Source organism: Ahaetulla prasina, chromosome 7 (assembly GCF_028640845.1).
Source record: "Ahaetulla prasina isolate Xishuangbanna chromosome 7, ASM2864084v1, whole genome shotgun sequence".
Lineage (NCBI taxonomy): Eukaryota > Metazoa > Chordata > Lepidosauria > Squamata > Colubridae > Ahaetulla > Ahaetulla prasina.
In genome coordinates this window covers 13,304,707-13,326,782 of record NC_080545.1, presented here as the reverse complement: position 1 = coordinate 13,326,782, position 22,076 = coordinate 13,304,707, and the positions used below count along the sequence as shown (strand labels likewise).

At 45.0% G+C, this 22,076-nt stretch overlaps 2 protein-coding genes across 8 annotated transcripts in view; one reads left to right on the top strand and one right to left on the bottom strand.

The window, feature by feature from the left end:
- Positions 1-8,497, top strand: part of BORCS5 (BLOC-1 related complex subunit 5) — a 39,956-nt gene extending 31,459 nt beyond the window's left edge. For 2 of the 3 annotated variants that reach the window (XR_009156053.1, XR_009156054.1), the window contains 2 exons: positions 3,109-3,403; positions 6,886-8,497. Coding sequence is in view for 1 of the 3 variants with exons in the window: in XM_058190678.1 (XP_058046661.1) it covers positions 3,109-3,339 (231 nt within the window). In the remaining 2 variants the exon portion in view is untranslated. Of the gene's footprint in view, positions 1-3,108; positions 4,162-6,885 lie in introns of those variants that run through there. The other variant, XM_058190678.1, reaches the window with a different exon arrangement.
- A 3,128-nt stretch (positions 8,498-11,625) lies between these two features.
- DUSP16 (dual specificity phosphatase 16) overlaps positions 11,626-22,076 on the bottom strand; it is a 75,459-nt gene continuing 65,008 nt past the window's right edge. For all 5 annotated transcript variants that reach the window (XM_058190657.1, XM_058190661.1, XM_058190659.1 and 2 more), the window contains exons 4-7: positions 20,662-20,825; positions 19,528-19,687; positions 16,155-16,278; positions 11,626-13,017 (exon numbers count right to left, since the gene is read on the bottom strand). In XM_058190657.1, coding sequence (XP_058046640.1) covers positions 11,850-13,017; positions 16,155-16,278; positions 19,528-19,687; positions 20,662-20,825 — 1,616 coding nt within the window. In that variant the 3' untranslated portion in view covers positions 11,626-11,849. The remainder of the gene's footprint in view (positions 13,018-16,154; positions 16,279-19,527; positions 19,688-20,661; positions 20,826-22,076) is intronic.

The window sequence follows — 22,076 nt, the reverse complement described above, 5'->3', positions numbered from 1 at the left end:
AACCTTTTATTGAGGAAATTGATGGCCTCGGTTCTTTGTTACACATGTAGTGACATAATCTGTTGCCTTTTTTCCTCCCCCTACTTAAAAATAAAGCCCGTAATTTTGGTTAGTAATTTTCAAACTGCAAGCAACAAAGGTTAGAAAGATCAGAGGATCTTGGCTCATCAGTTCAGCGGAAAGATTGCTTATTGGATCTAGTCGTATTTTTATGCTCAAACAAGCCTCTGCAGGACAGGTGGGCTCTTTGCCTTTATATTCAAGTATTTTTGTTGTCAAGAGTTGCCTATTTTTTGGCAAGGCTGGGTTTCCATCTCCCTGGGGTCGAGCCCTGCTTTCCGGATAGCTTCACATGGAACTGTTGTATTTTGGCAGGCCACAAACAATGACTTATATTGGGATGTCATGCTCTTCAAACGGTATTTTTCAAACTTGACACTTCGATGGGTTGACTCCAACTCCCCAAATACCCCTAAAGAAATTTGCTCCAGAGCAGGGGGTCTTCAACCTTGGCAACTTTAAGACTTGTGGAATTCTGGGAGTTGAAAGGCCACAAGTCTTTAAGTTGCCAAGGTTGGAGACCCCCTGCTCTAGAGGTCTCTAAAAAAGGATACTTTATGCAGGGCTGGGCTGCTGGGGGTTCGCAGGGATTCGGGAGAATCTCTAGCTAAGATTCTATGCAGTTTGGACAACTCCCAAATCCCACTCCTGGCTGGCCCCGCCCACCCCACCCTGCCCCTCCCAGGAGTCCCCACGCGGCCCGTTTTGGATGCAGGTAAATGCAGGGTGTGTGCGGAGGCTTCGGGGGTGGTGGTGAAAAACGAGCCTACTGGAAGTTCGGGAAGGCCGGAAACTGACCTCCAGAGCCTGGGGAGCCCATTTTCACCCTACTGGAGGCTGAGAAAAGCCTCTGGAGCCTGGGGAGGGCAAAAATGCCCCTCCCCCACCATGGTGCAGGAGGCTGACTAGGCCACGCCCACCCAGCAACCGGGCAGAGAACCCCTTGCTAAACTTTTTGAAGCCCACCCCTGCCTTTATGGCTCCAATCATAATGGAGTCTCTGGATTACTGGAAGTTGCAGAATATAGGCCTGTATGTATAATAAGGTTACTTGTAAGTTTTTAAACTGTCTTTGGAAGCAGGGCTGTTTCTTTGGATTTTAGGACAAAGTTGTTCTGCCTTCCAGCTGCTTCTTAGAGATCCAACTCAACACAATTATGTATTTAAATACATATCACTTAAATACATACAATATGTAGTTAAAAATATGTTTCTAGGATTAAGTAAAAGTAAGAAATTGTTTCTGGTAAAGGAAAGATTTGCATTTTCCACTTTTAAAAGTTCAGGATCTAATGTTTTTGCCTTTTGTGTTTCATCTTTTTTTTTTTTTTTTACAAAAGCATTAAATTATATTTTAAGGCACAAAAGTGAGCAAAACATTTTTGCCGCCGCCTCCATTCCTAAACAACTGAAAAGATCTCTGTTCCAAAAAACTTACAATGAGTGAAAGGAAGGGGAAAGGTAACAAATTGAGAGCAAATCTGTATGCGCTGGTAATCCTTATCCTTATCCGAGTGGCTTTTAAAAAAGTTATTATTCTTGGATACCACAGAAACATTCAGCAAGGGAATGTGTTTGTTTGTTTAAACCAGGGGTCTCCAACCTTGGCAACTTTAAACCTGGAGGACTTCAACTCCCAGACTTCAACTTCAATTCTGGGAGTTGAAATCCTCCAGGCTTAAAGTTGCCAAGGTTGAAGACCCCTGGTTTATATGACAAGTGGAGTGCCCATTTTATGCACTGTAGCCCAGGTTGCTTCAGTCATAAAACAATAAAACGGATAAAACCAAATTAAAAACTCCCTACTTCTCCAAACAACTCACCTCTCACCTTGTAAAAGGCCTGCTGGTCCTCAGGTGAGAGAGTTTTACAAAGGACCGCTGCTGAGAGAGCACACACTGCCTAAGACCCACAGGATGGCAACATTTAAGGGAAGGGACCTGGAGCGTGCCCAGCCTATTTAACCTGATGCAAGAGGCAAATCTTGGGGAGAGGGCACCCCATAGATAAAGTGCCTCCTGCCATTTAGGGTGTTAAAGGTGATGCTACCTTGGAAAAGATTCCAAGAAAAGATTCTTTTCTTGGAAAAGATTGCAAGAAAAGATTCTTTTCTTGGAAAAGAAAACAAGACACATTATTCTACATATAACAACTTTGGCAAGATTAGCCTTAGTGCACTGTTGGAGAAACACAAAGATGCCCTCCGAAGATTTAATAATTAAAAAAATCTTTGATTGTGCTGAAATGGACAAACTGACACTGGAATTGAAAGGATTGATGGATTTGGAATATTATGTATCATGGGAGAAATGGTACAAATGGGTTGAAAATAGAAAAATAAAACAGACTCAGACAAAGTAGAATTAAATTTAAGTAAATTGTATAGAGTATTAAGTATTTTGTAGTGATATGTTAATGGTCACAGTCATGCACAAGAAATCTTTTTTTTTTTACTTACGTTTTTGCTTCTTGGTTGAAAATCAATGAAATTTATTTTAAAAAAGGTGATGCTACCTTGAATTGCACCTGGAGTGTAAGTAGAAGCCAGTGGAATTCATGCAGCGGTGATGTTAACATGGGCAAACTCTGGTAGCTTTCAGGACTGGTAGTAGTTTCTGGATAATCTTTGTGGTCATCCCCATGAAGAGAATTGCAGGGATAGGATCTGTGATTCCTAATAAGGCCTCTCACAATCCTCCCAGAGTCGTTTTGTCAGGGTTAAGAGTTAGGGTTGCCATACAAGTTGCAGGAAGAAAGAAACTTTTTTTTTCATACCGGGAATATTAATAATCCATGTCTGGTCATGGTGGCGGCGCAGTGGTTAGAGGGCAGTATTGCAGGCTAATTCTCCCCAATGCCAGAAGTTCGATCCTGACCGGCTCAAGGTTGGCTCAGCCTTCCATCCTTCCGGGGTCAGCAAAACGAGGACCCCGATTTTGGAGGTGGGCAATAGGCTGTAAACCGCTTAAGAGAGGGCTGTCGAGCACTGTGAAGCGGTATATAAGTTGAAGTGCTAAGCGCTGTTTCTGTTGTTGTTTATTTTTACAGATGGATCTTTCGGTAGAAACGCTGTACACTTTAATGCAAGAGCGCCAGAAGCGGTACGCCAAGTATGCTGAGCAGATCCAGAAAGTCAACGAGATGTCCGCCATCCTCCGCCGTGTCCAGATGGGCATTGACCTAACTGTCCCACTGATGGAGAGGCTAAACAGCCTGCTGCCCGAAAACGAGCGGCTGGAACCTTTTTGTATGAAACCGGACAGGGAGCTCAAGTTATAGCTTCCATCCGACCATCTATTCTCAGTCTTGACTGCAGGACCTTGCTTGAAGCTTCAGGCTCAGGGTGAGTAGAAGACCCGCCAGGGACAGATGGAGAGTGCAGCTGCTTAGAAGGACATGCATTTGGCTACTTTCACAGTTTTTGCCGGCTTGCTTATCACTGCTGTCACCAAGCAGAGTGTTTTTAATCAAGCTTGAGATCTCTTGTCTTCCCTTCCATCTACAGTGGTTTTTAACTCTTTATTTCTAGGACACCGTGTGACCTCCAGGGACAAATTGGTGTACAAGGAAGATGTTTTAAAGCCATTGTTGAGGGCGTATGATCCGTTCATACAGAATCTGGGGCAGACCTCTTTAGTTTGACTGTGCCCTGCCTTGTAAATGTTAGCACCCCCAGCATTCCCTGGCCTTTCAAGCAAAGATTGCAGGTAGTGGACAAATGGACTTTCTGGAGTCTTTGTTCGTCTCAGCTGCTATCCCATCTTATTGAGTAATTCCTAATAAAGATCTATAAAAAAACAACCCCACACTGGTTTCTCGTAAGACCCTTTGAAAACCCGTTTTCCTTTTCTTAATTGGGTCGAAAGGTCTATTACCCATTAGCAGGACTTTTAGGAAAGGAAGGCCAAATTTGTCTTACCAGAAAGATTTTAGGTTTCTTGTAACGATGTGTAGCTTTTTGCCGTTTATAGTGAAACCTCCAAAACCCGAAAGAGGCTTGTTCACCTCACTTGCATAACACAAATGCAGCTTGTGTGGGATGAATTTCCTTTTTGAGGTCTAGACCAGGGGTCTCCAACCTCGGCAACTTTAAGCCTGGCGGACTTCAACTCCCAGAATTCCCAAGCTGGCTTGGCAATTCTGGGAGTTGAAGTCCGCCAGGCTTAAAGTTGCCAAGGTTGGAGACCCCTGGTCTAGTGGACTCACCTTCCTGTGCAATTTGGTTGTGTGCTTAAATTACTTCTTCGTTTATGGGGCCGTTAAATGCTGACTGCTTGATTTATGGCACTGTCACGGCTGTGCAGTTCAGGCTTCCCCTGCCAAAGGGACAGGTCAGGTTGCCTTGCCTTTTGCTCCCGTTTCCTCAGAAACTTTCTGAATCCAGGTGGTCTCCTTGAGTTGCCAGGATTGCTAATAAAAATCTGTTTTATATGAAATGGGAGCGATTTTAAGGAAGTTGGAAAAGTGCTAGGCCAGGGAATTCTTACTTTATTTACATTAGCCTTATGGCAATTGAGGGGTCTCCCCCACCATCCAAGATAATTCATGGGCAGAGCCTGCCCCAGGTACTCCCATTTCTTTTTCTTCCTCTGCACTTTTATCTGTGTTGGTGATATTTTTTTCCAGCATTAAAGCTAAAACTGCATGTGCACTGGAAACGTGTGTCAGAATAGCCTATATTTAAAATTGACATGTTTTAATCAGGGGTGGGCTTCAAAATTTTTAGCAAGGGGTTTTCTGCCCGGTTGATGGGTGGGTGTGACCATGGTGGGCATGCCCTAGTAGGCCTCCTGCACCACCGGGGTGGGGGTGGGTGGGCATTTTTGCCCTCCCTGGGCTCCAGAGGCTTTACTCGAGCCTCCGGGAGGGCGAAAACGGCCCAAACTTACGGTAGGCCTATTTTTCACCCTCCAAAACAGGCCATGTAGCGACTCCTAGGAGGGGAAGGGTGGGCGGGGCCAGCCAGGAGTGGGATTTGGGGTTTCTCCGAACTGCACAGAATCTTAGCTAGAGGTTCTCCCGAACCCCCAGCAGCCCACCCCTGGTTTTAATCATACCTTAGTGGCTCTGTCACAAAAGAAGGCGTGGATTTCCCCCATTTTTATATTTATTGTAATCTGCCCTTCTCAAATATTCATCCCAATCAATGTACTACTGGTCTGGCTTGAAAAATACCGTGCTTGAATTCATCTCTATCATCAATTGGAGGAATGCTATCTTCCATTTCTATGTTTTGTTTTCTCTGTCACAAAGACGATCAGATTTCCGTACCGGCCAACGAGAGCCCCCTTACCTCCCAGTCTCGAGAGACAAACCCATAGAGTCAATTTTGCATTTTGTTTGAGGAGAGAAAATTTAATTGGGGGAGCAGTCTCTGGACACGAGATAAACTCATTGGCAGATTCTATGAAGATTCTCAGTCATGAGGGCATGGTTTTTCCAAAGGTGCTTTTTCAAGAGGCAACTTCCAAAAAACTCTGGGTTTTTTTTCAAAGACGTTTCACTTCTCATCCAAGAAGCTTCTTCAGCTCTACTGTCGCTTCTTGGATGAGAAGCGAAACGTCTTCAAAGAAAAATCACAAAGTCCAGTTGCCTCTTGAGAAAACACCTTTGGGATAACATTGGCACAGGGGTGTTGTGTCTTGCCCGCTCTCACAGCAGCCGGGGCCTTCTTATCTGCTCCCGAACACGGAGGAATGTATGCCTCCCGGCCCCAGTCCTGGCTCCATGCCCAGACAAGCTGAAGAGGAGGGGGCACCTCCCGGTCCCAGCCCTGGCTCCATGCCCAAGCAGGCTGCAGAGGAGGGAGCATCCCCCGGCCCCAGCCCTGGCTCCATGCCCAGGCAAACGGAGCAGCTAGACCCCTCCCCCTCCTCCACAGCATGTGAGCCTGAGGAAAGTTTATTTCCAACAGCTGCTGATTGGAGTGACCCTCGCATCAGAAGATTGGATAGGCGGAGGCAACAGAAGGAAGGGAGGGGCAGGCCTTAATGAGTGCTGAGTCATGGAGCCACACCCCATGGCCTATATAAAGGATCTGCTTTCTGGCAGTCTCTGAGTCAGGCAAAGTCGAACTTATCTTGCTGAAGTCAATTTCTGGTCTCCTGCCTGCTCTGAGGACTTTGCTAGGACTTTGGGCAGAGCTGCAGAGGCAAGCCTGATTCGGATTTCCCTGACCCGGCCATCAGCGGAGGAGTGGGACACGACAAGGGGTCTCCAACCTTGGCAACTTTAAGCCGGGAGGACTTCCCACACCCAGAATTCCCCAGCCAGCAAAGCTAGCTGGGGAATTCTGGGAGTTGAAGTCCTCCCGGCTTAAAGTTGCCAAGGTTGGAGACCCCTGCATTGGCAGATTCCAAGCCACTGGGCATGTTTCCTTTGCATCTTTTAATACAATTATTACTTCAATAAGATACAGACACCCAGATTCTTATGCTCAAAAGACAAAAGTCTATCCCCCTTCTGCACGGGCAAATGAAACATATCATCACTGACTTAATGATTTAATAAGCCCCTTTCCCTACCCAGACATCCTCCCACCCAACAACACCAGGACAGTGCTCCCAAGCCCAGATCAGATTTGGCTTGATGCGATGCTGCCTAGAATTCCCAGAGATCCTGGAGTTTAGCCATGATTGGGAACCAGATTGGGGAAGGCCAAACCTGACCGCCCATAGATGTTCGTGGAAGAAACACAATTTTCTTCCATAGGTAGAAACATTTAAGCTTCCTTGGCAATAACATGGAGAAGAAAAGGCATGGAAAGGCGCAGAATGCCCTCTCAAGGGATTGAATCCAGTGTAAACATGGCTGTTTTCTTCCAAGGTGATTAAAAGAATCAACGGTGATCTCCTGCCCCAACCCGGTTCCATATGCAGACTGGAAACTGATTGGAGGATATCGCTATGGGGAGGGGTCTCGCCTTCTTGCTTGTCATCCGTCTTTGAGCTGACTCCCAAGCTTTTCCTTCTACAAGTTTCGGGGCTGACCGTTTTGGACGTTTGATAGTGTGCCACATTTTTGTTCTTTTTCTCTTTATGTATATATAAAAAAGAAGTTTGCTATTCGAGTGTGGTGCAATTTTTTTTCATTTGAAATCGTTTTGATAACTTGTCGTATTGTTATCGGGAACTCCTGCGAGAGCCCTGTTTGAAACGGCAGCAGATGCATATTTAATAAACATTACACGATGTTGCTTACAGAAGAGGCATTTTAATGGAAAAGAATTAGCTGTAATTCTGAAAGTCCCTAACTTCTGGTTGCTCTTCTCTGTGAAATGTTCAGTTTTGATTGATTGATTTCCAGAACCTAACCCATCTTTTATTAAAAATGAATACATATAAATGCAATAAAACTGCATTCATATTTTATTGTACAACAACTCTAGTCAAGAATTAACAGCCAAGAGCATACCTCAAGTTGATTTGTTGGGCATTAACACACCAAAGATATATTTAGAAAAACATACTTGTTAGAAGTTCATGTTTCTAACAAAAATGTGTATCACCTAAACTGGTTATATATCCTTTGGCAGGAGTTTAATAAACAGCTAGTTTTCTTCTAGCAGAATATTGTTACACCCGTTTTCTTATTTTGTAAATTCAACCTCAGTTGCTCAGTACAAACTCACTCCATAGTTCTTGTCAATAAAATTCCCCATAGCCATTTTAAAGAATGAAAACAAATTTTTAAATGTTACATTTCCTATTCCAAGCCAAATTTTCACAGGGCTGCAACATATCTGATTTATGCTAAGACGCTGGCTCTTAACTGGGCTTGCTACAGATAAATTTGGGACTGCCAAGAGTTTTGGAAAGGCTAATTCAAGCCCCCTGGAACAATCCTGATGCACAAAGTACTCTTAGGTGCTCAATGGGTCACCAACCTTGAAAAACAGAAACTCTTGGATGTCGTTGAAGCTTTCATTGCCGAGTTCCTTTGGCACACAAGGCAATCCTGAGCCAGAGAGAAAGAGAGATAGAAAGCAGCAATTTGCAAACTCCTAGGCAGGAAGAGAAATCCCATATGGACTTGTGTGCTACTTCCATTTAATGTAGTATGTGTCCTCTAGCATTGAATCAGTCTGGAATGTTCTCCATCATGATCAATTAACAGCTATATCTTGATAGAAGCATATCTCGGATCCCTAAAAACATATCTTGCATTATTCCAAATTGGGCATAAAAAAACCAAACTGCTATAAGGGGTTCCTTAGGAATATTTAAGTGTACCAAAAGGGGGTTAATTTGAGTTCTTAACTACAGAATAGGGAAGGTAGGATGGTATTTAAGTAGTTTTCTTGAAAACTCTGCAGAAGATGCTCTGGGTACGATATGTATTTTTCTTTGTTGAAAATACAATGTTTTCATCGTTTGTTTTGGGGTTGTTGTTGTTTTTGCCTTGTATTGAATTTTCTTCTCTGAATGGTGTATGAACATTACTTGACATATTTAGTAATAAACATGCAAAATATAGATAACCCAACACAGTATCTGCCTTCTTTCTTCTGGCTGATCTCTGTTTTCATGCTGCAAGAGAACGGCTTTGCCGAAGATGGTCCAGGGCGTGGAAGTCATCTAGCCTCGTTTCCCATTCCCCCCACCCCCAACTTTTCACTCCTAAACTAGTGTTTCCTCAGTGAACTAGAGCCGAGCTCCTGTGGCCTCTCTAGAGATGCTGAGGGGTATTTCCACTGTGATGATCTATATATGATAAATTAAGTAAGCACGGAAGATTCACTGGCGAAATCATGCCATCGGTTGATATTACAGCTCTCTTAAATGGAAATATTACAGGGAAACTAGCCTGCACTGAGAGAAGATAATCTAACCAACAAATAGATGTAATAGAGAAATCACGGAGCGGTAAACTAAAGAGAGAAAAGTTTGCAATTGGCCTGTGTCGCTGTTGAAAGAGTAGCTTTTCTTACATAACTAACAATTTCCTGATTAGGGGAGTAAGCTTGGATTCATTTTTTCCCCCTGGTAATTGATCACACTAGTTTTCAGTTGTCTCTTTGCATCAGCCAACCAAACCAGCGAAGGGTTTGGCTCCATAGTTGATATGACTTTTCCTCATGTAGAAGACCCTATTCTGTGCGGTTAATTTTAGAAACTAATTCAACGCCGGTGTCATTAAGATGCAGGCTGCCTGCTCCAGGAGTCCATAAATTACACGAGCTGAATGAAGATTCAGGGGGGAATTTCAGTATGGAATTGAGAAGAGAATATGCCTACACCCCAGAATAGGTGGTCCTCGAATTTATGACAATTGAGCCCAACATTTCCACGGCTAAGCAAGACAGCTGTTAAGTGAGCCTTGCCCCATTTTTACGACCTTTCTTGCCACAGCTGTTAAGTGAATCACTGCAGTTGTTAAAAGTTGGTAACACTTAAGATGAATTTTGATCACACGACCAAAAAGAGCCACAGGTTACTCTTCTCAGTGCTAGTATAACTTCAAATGATCACTAAATGAACGTTGATGAAAGGCATTTCCCCCTTTAGATTTTGCTTATATGAAGAGAAATACGGCAGCGGTGCTGCTATTCCTTATTTTCAGCACACAACAGCTTGCGTATCATTTGGAATTGTGAGAAAATATATATATTTTACAGTTTACATCGGTAGAAAAAAAATGGATGCTTAAAAATGGGGGTGGAGAAAAAAAAATGAGGGCCCCTGCCGTTGCAGTTTTTTGACAGTATCCTCTTCACCCCTGTGTCTCTTGTATTATTATTTTATTTTATCACTGTATTTAAATTCTGCCCTTTCATATTCTGTGTTCTTCGGTAAATGAGTCACAGGCCCTCTCCCTGCATGGATTTTCGGAGGAAGAATCCTCTCTTAAGAACAAATGCCACAAGAGGAACTCTGCATTAGGGTATTTCATCTGGTGTGTGTGTGTGTGTGTGTGTGTGTGTGTGTGTGTGTGTGTAGAACAGCAGAGAACCACTGACAGTATTCCTACTACATTTTGAGTGGTACGTTTTAAAGTTAGATACAACTTTCTCCTGTTGCTTGGGCTTTACATCCCACCTGGACTGATTGGAAGTTGTTGTGTCTCGTCCGATCTCACCACAGCCGGGGCCTTCTTATCTGCTTCCGAACACGGAGGAATGTCCTAGTATGCCTCCCGGCCCCAGCCCTGGCTCCATGCCCAGACAGGCTGAAGAGGAGGAAATACCTCCAGCCCCCAGCTCTGGCTCCATGCCCAGGCAAACGGAGCAACTAGACCCCTCCCCCACAGCATGTGAGCCTGAGGGAGGTCAATTACCAACAGCTGCCGACTGGAGTGACCCTCGCGTCAGAAGACTTGATAGGCGGAGGCAACAGAAGGAAGGGAGGGGCAGGCCTGGATAAGTGCTGAGTCATGGAGCCACACCCCGTGGCCTATATAAAGGACCTGCTTTCTGGCATTCTCTGAGTCAGGCAAAGTCTAAACATATCTTGCTGAAGTCACTTTCTGGTCTCCTGCCTGCCCTGAGGACTTTGCTAGGACTTTGGCAGAGCTGCAGAGGCACGCCTGATTCGGATTTCCCTGACCCGGCCGTCAGCAGAGGAGTGGGACACGACAGAAGTATGGTATGGAATCTCTCTGATGCATCCTAACACACACACACACACACACACACACCAACAACAACAACCCAAGAGCAACAAAAATGTCCTTTCCTTTTTGCATTCCTGCTTGACTGGGGTGCGTGTTTGGTGCCTAGAAATGGAATCATGTTTTGTGAGCTTGGATCATGGAAATTGTCGGGCGCTTCCTGGGTAAATGTCCTTGGTAGATGGGTGCGGAAGATGTAAGTATCCTAGACACAGTTCAGGCATCTGTATAACGGCACATGCAGGGTCTCAATTACGGGCATATTTGTGTACCTTGATTAGACATAAGACATAAAACATGAAAATGTGCACGGGGAACGGCTGGCAGTCTACAGAGTAATAATAATCCTCATCAAGAGTTAGCAACACATCCAGAACCTGAAAAAGTCCGCTTGCTTGTCTCATTTTGAGATGCTGACTAGGCAATTTAAAGAAGACCGTCTCCTAAGGTGGCATTCATACAAAGGTTGTGCAAATAGTGCGTGTCTTAAAGTCTCTCTCTCGGCTCCCATTGAGATGTGTTTCTTGGGAAACCCGACTTCTTTTTTGGAGGGGTGGGTGGGGTTTGAAACATTTCGCGGTTTATCCAAGTCGCTTCCGAACTGCGAAACATTTCAAAGGAAAAAAAAAAGAAAAACAAACCCAGTGGCCACAATTCAGTTTCCAGACAACTCCACCTGAATGATTTAGACTCTTTGTAAGACGTGGTTTCTTGGGAAATATACAGCAGCAGAGAGCACAAACTCTGTTTTCAGTCACCTTTCCATCAAAATTTTAGTAGAAACAAACATCAAGTCTGCTTAACAAAGGCTGATTCATTAAAGACAATAAGGATGTGCAACTCTGTGTGTCACTGCTTCATTTGTTAAGGGAAATTTAGGAAAGTAGCTCCGTTTTTTTGCCTTAAGGTGACGAGAACATGCAAGGCAAAAAAAGAGCTGATTGTCCATCGCAAAAATTAAAATTTACCATTTAATCTCTCTGGAATACACTCATGGGGCCTCTGTGGGTACATGCACACACAAAAAGCCACACACATGCACGCACACTCAATCAGTTTTGTTAATTTTGTCCATACCGGAGCTGAACAGTATTCTGAAATTTCAGATTTACAGGGAATCGCTTTATAGAAAATTGGGAAAGAAGGAATGGGGGAAGGAAAAAAAAAATCATCGAAGAGAGTCAAGATACTTCAATAATCTCCATGCTGCCTGAAAAGCTCGATTGGCTTCCCATTTTGCCAAGTTCTTCTCGGGACCTGTTCTCTGACATGATACTTTCCCCAAATTCCATCTGGCAACTCCTGCGCTTGAACTGCTTCTCAAAAGAGCTCTCCTCGTGCCAGCTCCGCCGGGAGTCGCCGCGCTCCCCGTGTTTTTCTCTCCTCCGCACCCCGTAGGTTTGCTCGCACCCCGTGGGCAGCTGGCTGCAGCTGTAGGCCGAATAAGTGGCGCTCCTCCCGTATATGGCTGAAGCAGAATAAATATGAGCGGGATCGGCAGTGAAATACCAGCTGCCGGTCAGGGAAGCCGCAGAGGTTTGAGGAGATAAGATGTCCGAATGCCAACCTTTGAGACCCAGCCCAGCTGCAGACTTAGCCAGATGTTGCTGACTGGCCGAAAGGCCGAAGAGGAAGTTGGTTCTGTAATTATCTTCCATGCTTCCGCTTCGATGCAACGGGTACAGGGATGACCTCTGAGCAGGACAAGTGGTCCTTCCCGAATGCTGCCGCTTGCTCTGGCTGTCCGGCTGCCAGCCCTGGTGGTGGGCCTTCTCCGGCAGCTTGGTGTGCTCCTTATCGGGACTGCCCTCGGGCGTCTGTTCTGAAACCTCCTGGACAGGTGAGAACTGGCATAATTTGCTGCCCGCTTCCAAAGTGGCCGAATGCTTGTAGAACTCCAGGGTGTCTTCCAAGGAAGGATACCCTGGTCCCGAAGCGGTAAGACAAGCATTGCTGGCGGCACAAGAGACGGACTTGATATCCAAGGAAAACGACCGCTTCAACCTATTGCTGTCTTCGACTTTATCGGAAGAGACGTTTACGACAGTTCGGCTCTGCACCGAGGAGCCGCCCTCTGCAGATGGCGGGAGAGGGGGAGCTGGTGGGTTTCCCGGCTCCAGGGGTTTCTGCTCCACATTGTCTGAGGTAGAGGAGGCACAGAGCTGAGGAGAGGCCCACAGGGGCCCACCGCCTGCTCCGTGGTTGCTGCCGTTTTCCAAATGCAAAAGCTTGAGTTTGCTAACGAGTCCGCTCGGGCCTCCCTGGTTCTTGATCTTCTTTTCAAAGTCCAGAAGTTGACCGAGAAAGTTGAAGTTAGGAGAAATGGTTGGCCTCTTCTCTTTCACAAACCTAAAATGGAATTTCAAAATGAAAAGGTGGAATTCAGCCAAATGACCTTGAACTCAAAGCTTGGATTGTGCATACAGAATATTCGCTGAGGTTGGCTAGGCTGTAAAGCATTACTTTCCAAGGTAAATTAAGGTCACCCATTGTGCAAAGTACACACCGCGCTTGGATTAAAGCAAAGCCACCTTTGACCGGCCACATATGTTCTGCTCCCTTAAATAATGATCTGGCAATTCCATGCATGGCTCTTTGCTCTGTTGTCATGGCAATCCTTCCTTGAAATCACTCTTTTATGAGTCACTTAACATATACCCCAGGCTATCATCTATCTACCTACCTATCTGTATCTATCCATCTTTCTCTATTGTCTATCTCTCTATCATCTCTATGAATCTATATATCTTATCTGTCTATCATCTATGTTTGTCTGTCTATCTGTCATCTAATTATATCTGTCTGTCTATTATGTCTATATCTAATTATAACTATCCTCTACCTATTGTCTATCTGCCTCTGTCTCTAATTATATGTCGATCATCTATTATCTATTGTCTGTCTGTCTATCTCTCTATCTAATTATATCTATTATCTATCGTCTGCCTGTTTGCCTGCCTGCCTGCATCTGTCTGTCTGTCTGTCTGTCTGTCTGTCTATCTATCTACCTACCTACCTACCTACCTACCTACCTACCTATCTGTCTATCTTATCTACCTACCTACCTACCTACCTACCTACCTACCTACCTATCTACCTATTGTCTGTCTGTCTGTGTCTCTCTAATTATATGTCGATCATCTATTATCTATTGTCTGTCTGTCTGTCTGTCTGTTTGTCTATCTATTCTCTCTCTCTCTCTCTCTCTCTCTCTCTCTCTCTCTCTCTCTCTCTCTCTCTCTCATCTATCTATTCCTACTTACCTACCTACAGTACCTACCTAAATCCATTCACCCTTTTCTACTGGAGTGCATTGGAAAATACCACATATCATTATGGCATGACAGATCATTGATTTTACAAACTTTTTGTGCATTCCAATGATCCAAGAACGATGAGGAATTACTGCAGAAAAGGGAAGCCCGGCCCCTTGATTCTAAAAATCCAAATGTATTGCACTATATATAATCTGGGGAGAACTACTGTACTCTTTATTAAAACCAGAAACAAATACACAGCTGGTTAAATTTTGTCTCCCATCAGCAGCATGGTTTGGTTTGGTTTTTAAAGAAAGGCAGCTCTCTACCCAACAGGAAGGTGATCTTGAATTTCAGATTTGAGATTGTTCTCTCAATTTGCTTCCATTACCATCTTCTTGCAGAATCCAAAACTACCCTAATGTTTGAAAAATGGATTGTTGGAGAGGAAAAAAGACTATGTAGTCTTTCTGTAATCAGTAGAAGATGTTAAAGGACTGAATTGTTCCAGAGAATAATTTAAGCTGTGAAGAGAGAATTTTTTTTCTTGGATTTTCCCCATAAGTTGTTATTTTTAATGCTATTAATAATAATAACAATAACACTTAGACTTATATACCGCTTCATAGTGCTTTTACAGCCCTCTCTAAGCGGTTTGCAGAGTCAGCCTCTTGCCCCCAACAATCTGGGTCCTCATTTTACCCACCTCGGAAGGATGGAAAGCTGAGTCAGCCTTGAGTCTGGTGAGATTTGAACTGCCGAACTGCAGCTAGCAGTCAGCAGAAGTAGCCTGCAGTACTGCACTCTAACCACTGCACCACCTCGGCTATTAAAATTGATATTACATTTATAAATGGTGCCGTGGATGTTTTCAACAGTCTTCGTTCATGTAAGCCAAACAAATTCAAGTGGATTGCAGTGGGATACGGGTACTCGTCAGTGTACGATCCTAACTGGGGCCTCTGTGGCTCAGACTGGTAAGACAGTCTGTTATTAACACAGCTGCCTGCAATTATTGCAGGTTCTAGTCCCACTAGGCCCAAGGTTGACCCAGCCTTCCATCCTTTATAAGGTAGGTAAAATGAGGACCCAGATTGTTGGGGGCAATAAGTTGACTTTGTATATAAATATACAAATAGGATGAAGACTATTGCTTAACACAGTGTAAACCGCCCTGAGTCTTCGGAGAAGGGCGGGATATAAATGCAAATTAAAAAAAAACAAAAAACAACTCTGAGCCCAGAATTTCCGGTTGTAAGTTGCGCTGGTTGTTAAGCAAGTGATCATGTGACTCATCTGATTTCATGACACCAGTTACGCGAATACTATGGTTGTTAAGGGTACCCGTTTTCCGCAATGGGCGCTGGCATGAGTAAACCTCATTTCCAACTAAAAAAAAAGGGGTGGGGGGGCATGGGATGTTGCAAACAGCCATAAATGCAGGTCAGATGCCCAATATGTGATCATGTGATCACTGGGGTGGGGCAACCATTGGAACTTTGAATTATAAGAATCTTTTTGTGGGTCTGTCATAACTGGTCACTAAACCACTGGTTATCAGTCAAGGGCTACCTGTTCACGCACAATAAATAGTGACATAGTAAGATAGATAAAAGGGGACGCAGTGGCTCAGGGGCTAGGACGTTGAGCTTGTCGACCGAAAGGTCGGCAGTTCAGCGGTTCGAATCCCTAGTACCGCGTAACAGGGTGAGCTCCCGTTACTTGTCCCAGCTTCTGCCAACCTAGCAGTTCGAAAGCAGGTAAAAAAATGCAAGTAGAAAAATAGGGACCACCTTTGGTGGGAAGGTAACAGCGTTCCGTGCGCCTTTGGCGTTGAGTCATGCCGGCCACATGACCACGGAGACATCTTTGGGCAGTGCTGTGGCTCTTTGGCTTTGAAACAGAGATGAGCACCGCCCCCTAGAGTCGGTAATGACTAGCACATATGTGCGAGGGGAACTTCTACCTTTAAGGTAGATAAATCAGAGACGCAATCCACCAGAGGTTCTTAGGAAAGCCAGAGATTCAAGATAAAGCCACTCTTAATGAATGAGAAACGGGGACCTTTCTGTCTTTTCTGCCATATCCAGTCCAGGTGGTTTCCGACTGACCTGCCCTGACTTCATGGAAGCCATTTTTCCAACCGTGATGCTGGAAAAAGTTAAGTCCCAACCTCTCCCCGGCTTGAGTTTCTTCACGCGATGAAAAGAACTCTTTCCCCTTCCTTACCTGTAGGCCTCATCTAAGGACATATCCATCCTTTTCATGATATAGGCAATGGCAATTGTGGCTGAGCGGGATATTCCGGCTAAACAGTGGACTAAGACACAACCGTTTGAAGCTTTGGCTTTCTCTGTGGCAAGCAAAGAGAAACAAAAAAAAAAACCAATCTCAGGGTGCTCTAAAAAAGAAGGAAAATTCCCCTGCACGTAAGATAATCACTAATCCTTGTCCGTGGGAGAAGTCAATAGACAGACTATTTTATCGATTCAAAGGCTGCACTTAAAACAACTGTATTTTAATGTCAACCGTTAGGGTCAGTTGCAGAGGTGGGTTTCAGCAGGTTCTGACCAGTTCTGGAGAACCGGTAGCAGAAATTTTGAGTAGTTCGGAGAACCAGTAGTAAAAATTCTGACTGGCCCTACCCACATCTATTGTCTGCCTCCCGAGTCCCAACTGATCGGAAGGAAATGGAGATTTTACAGTATCCTTCCCCTGCCACGCCCACCAAGCCACGCCCACCAAGCCATGCCACGCCCACCAAGCCACACCCACAGAACCAATAGTAAAAAAAATTGAAACCCACCACTGGTCAGTTGCATCTTGGATCAAATCGCAGGGCTCCCCCACACCCCCGTGTTTAAAATGTCTATATTATTATGAATTATTGTCCACTGGGGCTGAGCTGCATATGCACACTTGGGCTCCAGATTCAATTTGCAAGATCAAATGTAAGTGCAGAAGCGTCCCCCCACCCCCCAGCTTTCAAGTAAGGAGCAAAACTGGGGAGGTGAAAACGAAGGGGGCAATTAACACAGGCAGTGATTAAAGATTACATACAATACTGTACAAAAAGCTAATTCCGGCTCTCGGGAGTAATAAAAGGTTGGCTAGCCCTTCTTACTCACTCATGTTTCCTCTTGCAGCTAATAGCATTGTAAAACAGAATACAAAATTGCAAGAGTTGGAAGGGACCTTGGTGGTCTTCTAGTCCAGCCCGCTAGTCAAGCAGGAAAGAAATGGCTGTCCAATTCTTAAAACCCACAACTTCTGAAGGCAAGCCATTCCGCTGATTAATTGTTCTCACTGTCAGGAAATTTGTCCTTAGTTTTAGGTGGGATGTCTCTTTCATGATCTTCCATTCGTTGCTTCTTGTCCTGCCTTCAAGTGCTTTGGAGAATAGGCTGACCCCCTCCTCTCTGTGGAGCCCCTCAAATATTGGTGTATATATGTGTGTGTGTGCGTGTGTGTTTTCTGAGGTTTTTGCGGGTGTTTGTATGTAGGTCTTTGGTTATTCGGGTTTTCTCCCGCGTAAAATTGGAAGTGTCTTGGCGACGTTTCGACGAAATCTCATTCGTCATCTTCAGGCTTCAGCTTCGTGCTTCTGGGAGCAATGTATGATTGCAACTGTTTCAGTTGCAATCACACATTGCTCCCAGAAGCACGAAGCTGAAGCCTGAAGATGACGAATGAGACTTCGTCGAAACGTCGCCCAGACACTTCCAATTTTACGCGGGAGAAAACCCGAATAACCAAAGACATATATACATACATATATATATATGAATGCTATGTATATATGTATATACATGAATGCTATGTCACCCCTAGTCCTTCTCTTTGTTAGACTAGACATACCCGGTTCCTGCAACCATTTGCAAATGACTTGTTCATGTATATAGGGCTGCATACTTTCACCGTAGAGGTTATATAAGGCAACATACTTATCATTTTAGACACAAATGTCATCAAGAACATAGCAGCCTGGACGTATTCTTTGTGCTTCATCCCAAATTTAACCATCTCAAGCCTCAAAGTCTCAGCAAATCTCCCTCCAGAGGGATGATGGGAACACAGTCAGTCTAGACCAGGAGTCAGCAACCCGCGACTCTGGAGCCGCATGTGGCTCTTTCATCCCTCTGCTGCGGCTCCCTGTTGCTGGTCGGCTCCACAATTGATACGGCTTTCGGTTAGGACAGGCAGAGGAAAAAGGACACCATGCTAGGAGGAAACTCTATGGTGGAGGAACCAGACTTCGGGTCAGCAGAGGAAAAAGGACGCCACGCTAGGAGGAGATTATGATGGGAGAATCGAACTTCCGGTCGGCTCCAGAATTGAATGGGGGCTTCCGGTTAGGACCTTTGTGGCTCTTTGAGTGTTTAAGGTTGCCGACCCCTGGTCTAAACTGAATCTCCTGTTTATCCAGGAGTATTTGCAGGGTGTGGTACAAAAAAAATCAAGATACTTGACACCCCTATGCTCATTCTTCTATAACACTTTAACAAATTGGCTATAAAAACATACTGAGAAAAATAGCTGAAATTGGAGAAGAAGGAACTTATCATGTTCAAAAAGTAATCTATGGCACTCCTAAAAACCAAGCATGTTTTTCCCCATGATCGTGTGTCAACTCAGCATTTATGGAAAGCAGACACACGGGAAAGACCGTACTAATTGGCAACCAGGGTGACACTCCACACTCCTGTGTACTCCAATCCTTAATAATTGTGACATGCTTGCTTCTCTGCTACCCTAGGGGCATCTGCAGGAGGGAATCAGAATGTTGTGGCCCGCCAGCAGCCAAAAGAGCTGGCAGCATATTCGGACAGTGAAGAGGTTGGGGAGGAACATGGGCCAGTCCTGGAATCTGGGGAAGGCTCGGACGAGGGCTCTAAGTTGGAGGCAGAGAGGGGGCCAAGGTCTCTGGTAGTTCTTTGCTGTCTCCGAAGTCTGACATCAGTGAGGCAGAAGAACAGTGGGAGCCTGTTCCCGGTGTGTGCATGCGCAGAGCTGCCAGAAGACAAGAACAATTACGAAAACAGGGTTGACTTGGGAGTAAGGCTTGGAGATGATTGGCCCATCCCATAAGACATAAAAGGAGCAAATGGGATGTGAGCTTTTGCAGGAAGCAATTAGTTCATCTGGTCGGTTTCAGCTTTGGAAAGTTCTGTTTGACTCTGTGTTAAGTTTGGCCTTGCCCTGCGTTTGGCAATTAGTTCTCTGGCAGCATTCCAAGGGAGATAAGGTGGGTGTCTATAAACATTCCCCTGAAAGACTGCTTGAGAAGCCTTTCGAACTGAAATGACAATAATTTACAGCCATATGAATAAAAGAGGTTTGCTGGGACTAAGATTGTGCTTTATGCTTTCTAAGAAAGCCTAGGTCAGAACACAGAAAGTCAAGATGGCAGCTATAACTGCCCAATTCACACCCTTAAAAAATGAGTTGTGGCTTTGGTTATGTAGTTGCATTCCTTGACTTTTGACCCTCCCTGAATGTTTCTGCTGCTGCTCAGGCGGGAGCCCTTTCTCAATACCTAGAAACCTACCCAAAAATAGTAGATGGAGTCATAAAGAAACTCCTGGTTAACTCAAACCTTTACCTATGAAGTCCACGGATTTGTCCAGCCAAGGAAAGATTTTCTCACAGAAGCTGTCGTTCACTGGCACCCTTAAGAAGTGGGACTCTGGGATGAAGTCAGGTTTGGGACATGTATTGCTGGCATTTAACACATAGCCAATCTCATTCTGTTGCATTAGCTCCTGTGAAAAGAAGTCATTTATAAATAGCAATAGCACTTAGACGTACTGTATATACCGCTTCACAGTGCTTTTACAGCTCTCTCTAAGAGATTTACAGAGTCAGCCTATAGCCTCCAACAATCTGGTCCTCATTTTACCCACCTCGGAAGGATGGAAGGCTGAGTCAACCTTGAGCTGGTGGGACTTGAACTGCCAAATTGTTGGCAATCAGCAGTCAGCAGAAGTAGCCTGCAGTACTGCACTCTAACCACTGCGCCACCACAGCTCTTTGATTTCCACGTGGCTCACATCCCTACTCTCCTGAGATGGGAAATTCCTCATCCAAGCCATGGAGCGCTTGGATAAACTTCTTAAAGCCTTCCAAAAAGGCCACCTGAGTTGGTGGTCAAGTGACCATGGGAAGAGTAGGGGGAGATAATTCCTAGGGGTAGGCATCACTAATAGGATTAGTGTGTTCACCCTACTCGAGTGAGTGGGGCAACACATCCTAGGTGGCCCAGTGCTGCATCACTTCTTTGAGCTTTCATTATCTATAACAGGGGTGTTAAACTCAAGGCCCGCAGGCTGGATCCGGCCCACCGGGGTGCTTAAATCTGGCCCACGGGGCCGGCGTGGAAATAGCAAAGGAGTGGCCCGCGGTGCCTCTAAGCAGCCAAACCCCGCGTGTGGTCCCTCATGCCTTGTTTTGCATGGCATAGTGTTGCAGGAGGCCATCCAGGCTGAAAACGGAGCACATGCTCCCCTCATGCCCCAGTTTGGCGGGACCGTCCCGTCCTGTCTCCTCCCCCTCCCCCACCGGACCGTGGAGGAGAACTACAATGCTGATCCGGCCCTCGAAGAAATCCAGTTTGACACCCCTGATCTATAATCAAGGATAATCAAGGATGGCCTCAATTTATGCAGTGTTTAGAGGCTTAGGAAGCCTTGTCCTGCCCTGTGATCTCCCACCCCCCACAACCCCATTTCCTGCCTACCTTGTTGAGGACGTCTCTTTGGCACCCCAGGTACAGGTGGGGCAGAATCCGGGTGGGGCCCGTATTGGAAACCGGTAAGCAAGGCTGGGAAATGCAGGAAGGCACCAGGATAGATTTTCCTTCACAAAGGCCAGGGAAACAATTGGAAAATTCAGCAAATCCACCTGAAAGAAAGTTAAGTGTGCAGGTTTCCTATTTTTGTTTCAAATAATAACAGCAACATCCACCTCAAATCACTTCCCTAATTTGCTAATGAAATCGCCACGATGTAAAAAAGATGTGGAGACTCTAGAAAGAGTGCAGAGAAGAGCAACGAAGATGATTAGGGGACTGGAGGTGAAACATATGAAGAACGGTTGCAGGAACTGGGTATGTCTAGTTTAATGAAAAGAAGGACTAGGAGAGACATGATAGCAGTGTTCCAATATCTCAGGGGTTGCCACAAAGAAGAGGGAGTCAAACTATTCTCCAAAGCACCTGAGGGCAAGACAAGAAGCAATGGGTGGAAACTAATCAAGGAGAGAAGCAACTTAGAACTAAGGAGGAATTTCCTGACAGTGAGAACAATTAATCAGTGGAACAACTTGCCTCCAGAAGTTGTGAATCCTCCAACACTGGAAGTTTTTAAGAAGAGAGTGAATATCCCTTTGTCTGAAATGGTGTAGGGTTTCTTGCCTAATTGGGATTGGACTAGAAGACCTCCAAGGTCCCTTCCAACTCTGTTATTCTATTCTATTCTAAATTCAATGTGGCTTCAGTGTTCTCCAACACTTTTTTTTTTTGCTTTTATCTTCAGTGCAGCTGAAAAACTGAAATATATAGGATACGTTCTCCAGAGAATCACTTCTACATCAAGAAAGAGCAAAATCTTCCCCAAACACAAATGGAAGCCTTTGCTACTTCAACAAAAACTTCTTGAAAAGTCCCTCTAACTACAAAATCCATTGCTTCACACAATTCAAGGAGACTTTGGCTCTCTCCTCCTTTTGACAGTTTGTCTCTGAACGATCAGCTTCCCAAATTCTTTAGAACTGTGCAGCATGTTTTGGATATGCAATAGCAATAGCACTTAGACCAGGAGTCAGCAACCTGTGGCTCTGGAGCCGCATGTGGCTCTTTCATCCCTCTGCTGCGACTCCCTGTCACCAGTCAGCCCCACAATTGATAGGGCTTTTAGTTAAGACAGATAGAGGAAAAAGGACGCTGTGCCAGGAGGAGACTTTATGGTGGGGGAACCAGACTTCTGGTCGGGAGAGGAAAAAGGACGCCACACTAGGAGGAGACTCTATGGTGGGGGAACCAGACTTCTGGGTGGCAGAAGAAAAAGGACGCACTAGGACACACTAGGAGGAGACTCTATGGTGGGGGAACCAGACTTCTGGTTGGCAGAGGAAAAAGGACGCCGCACTAGGAGG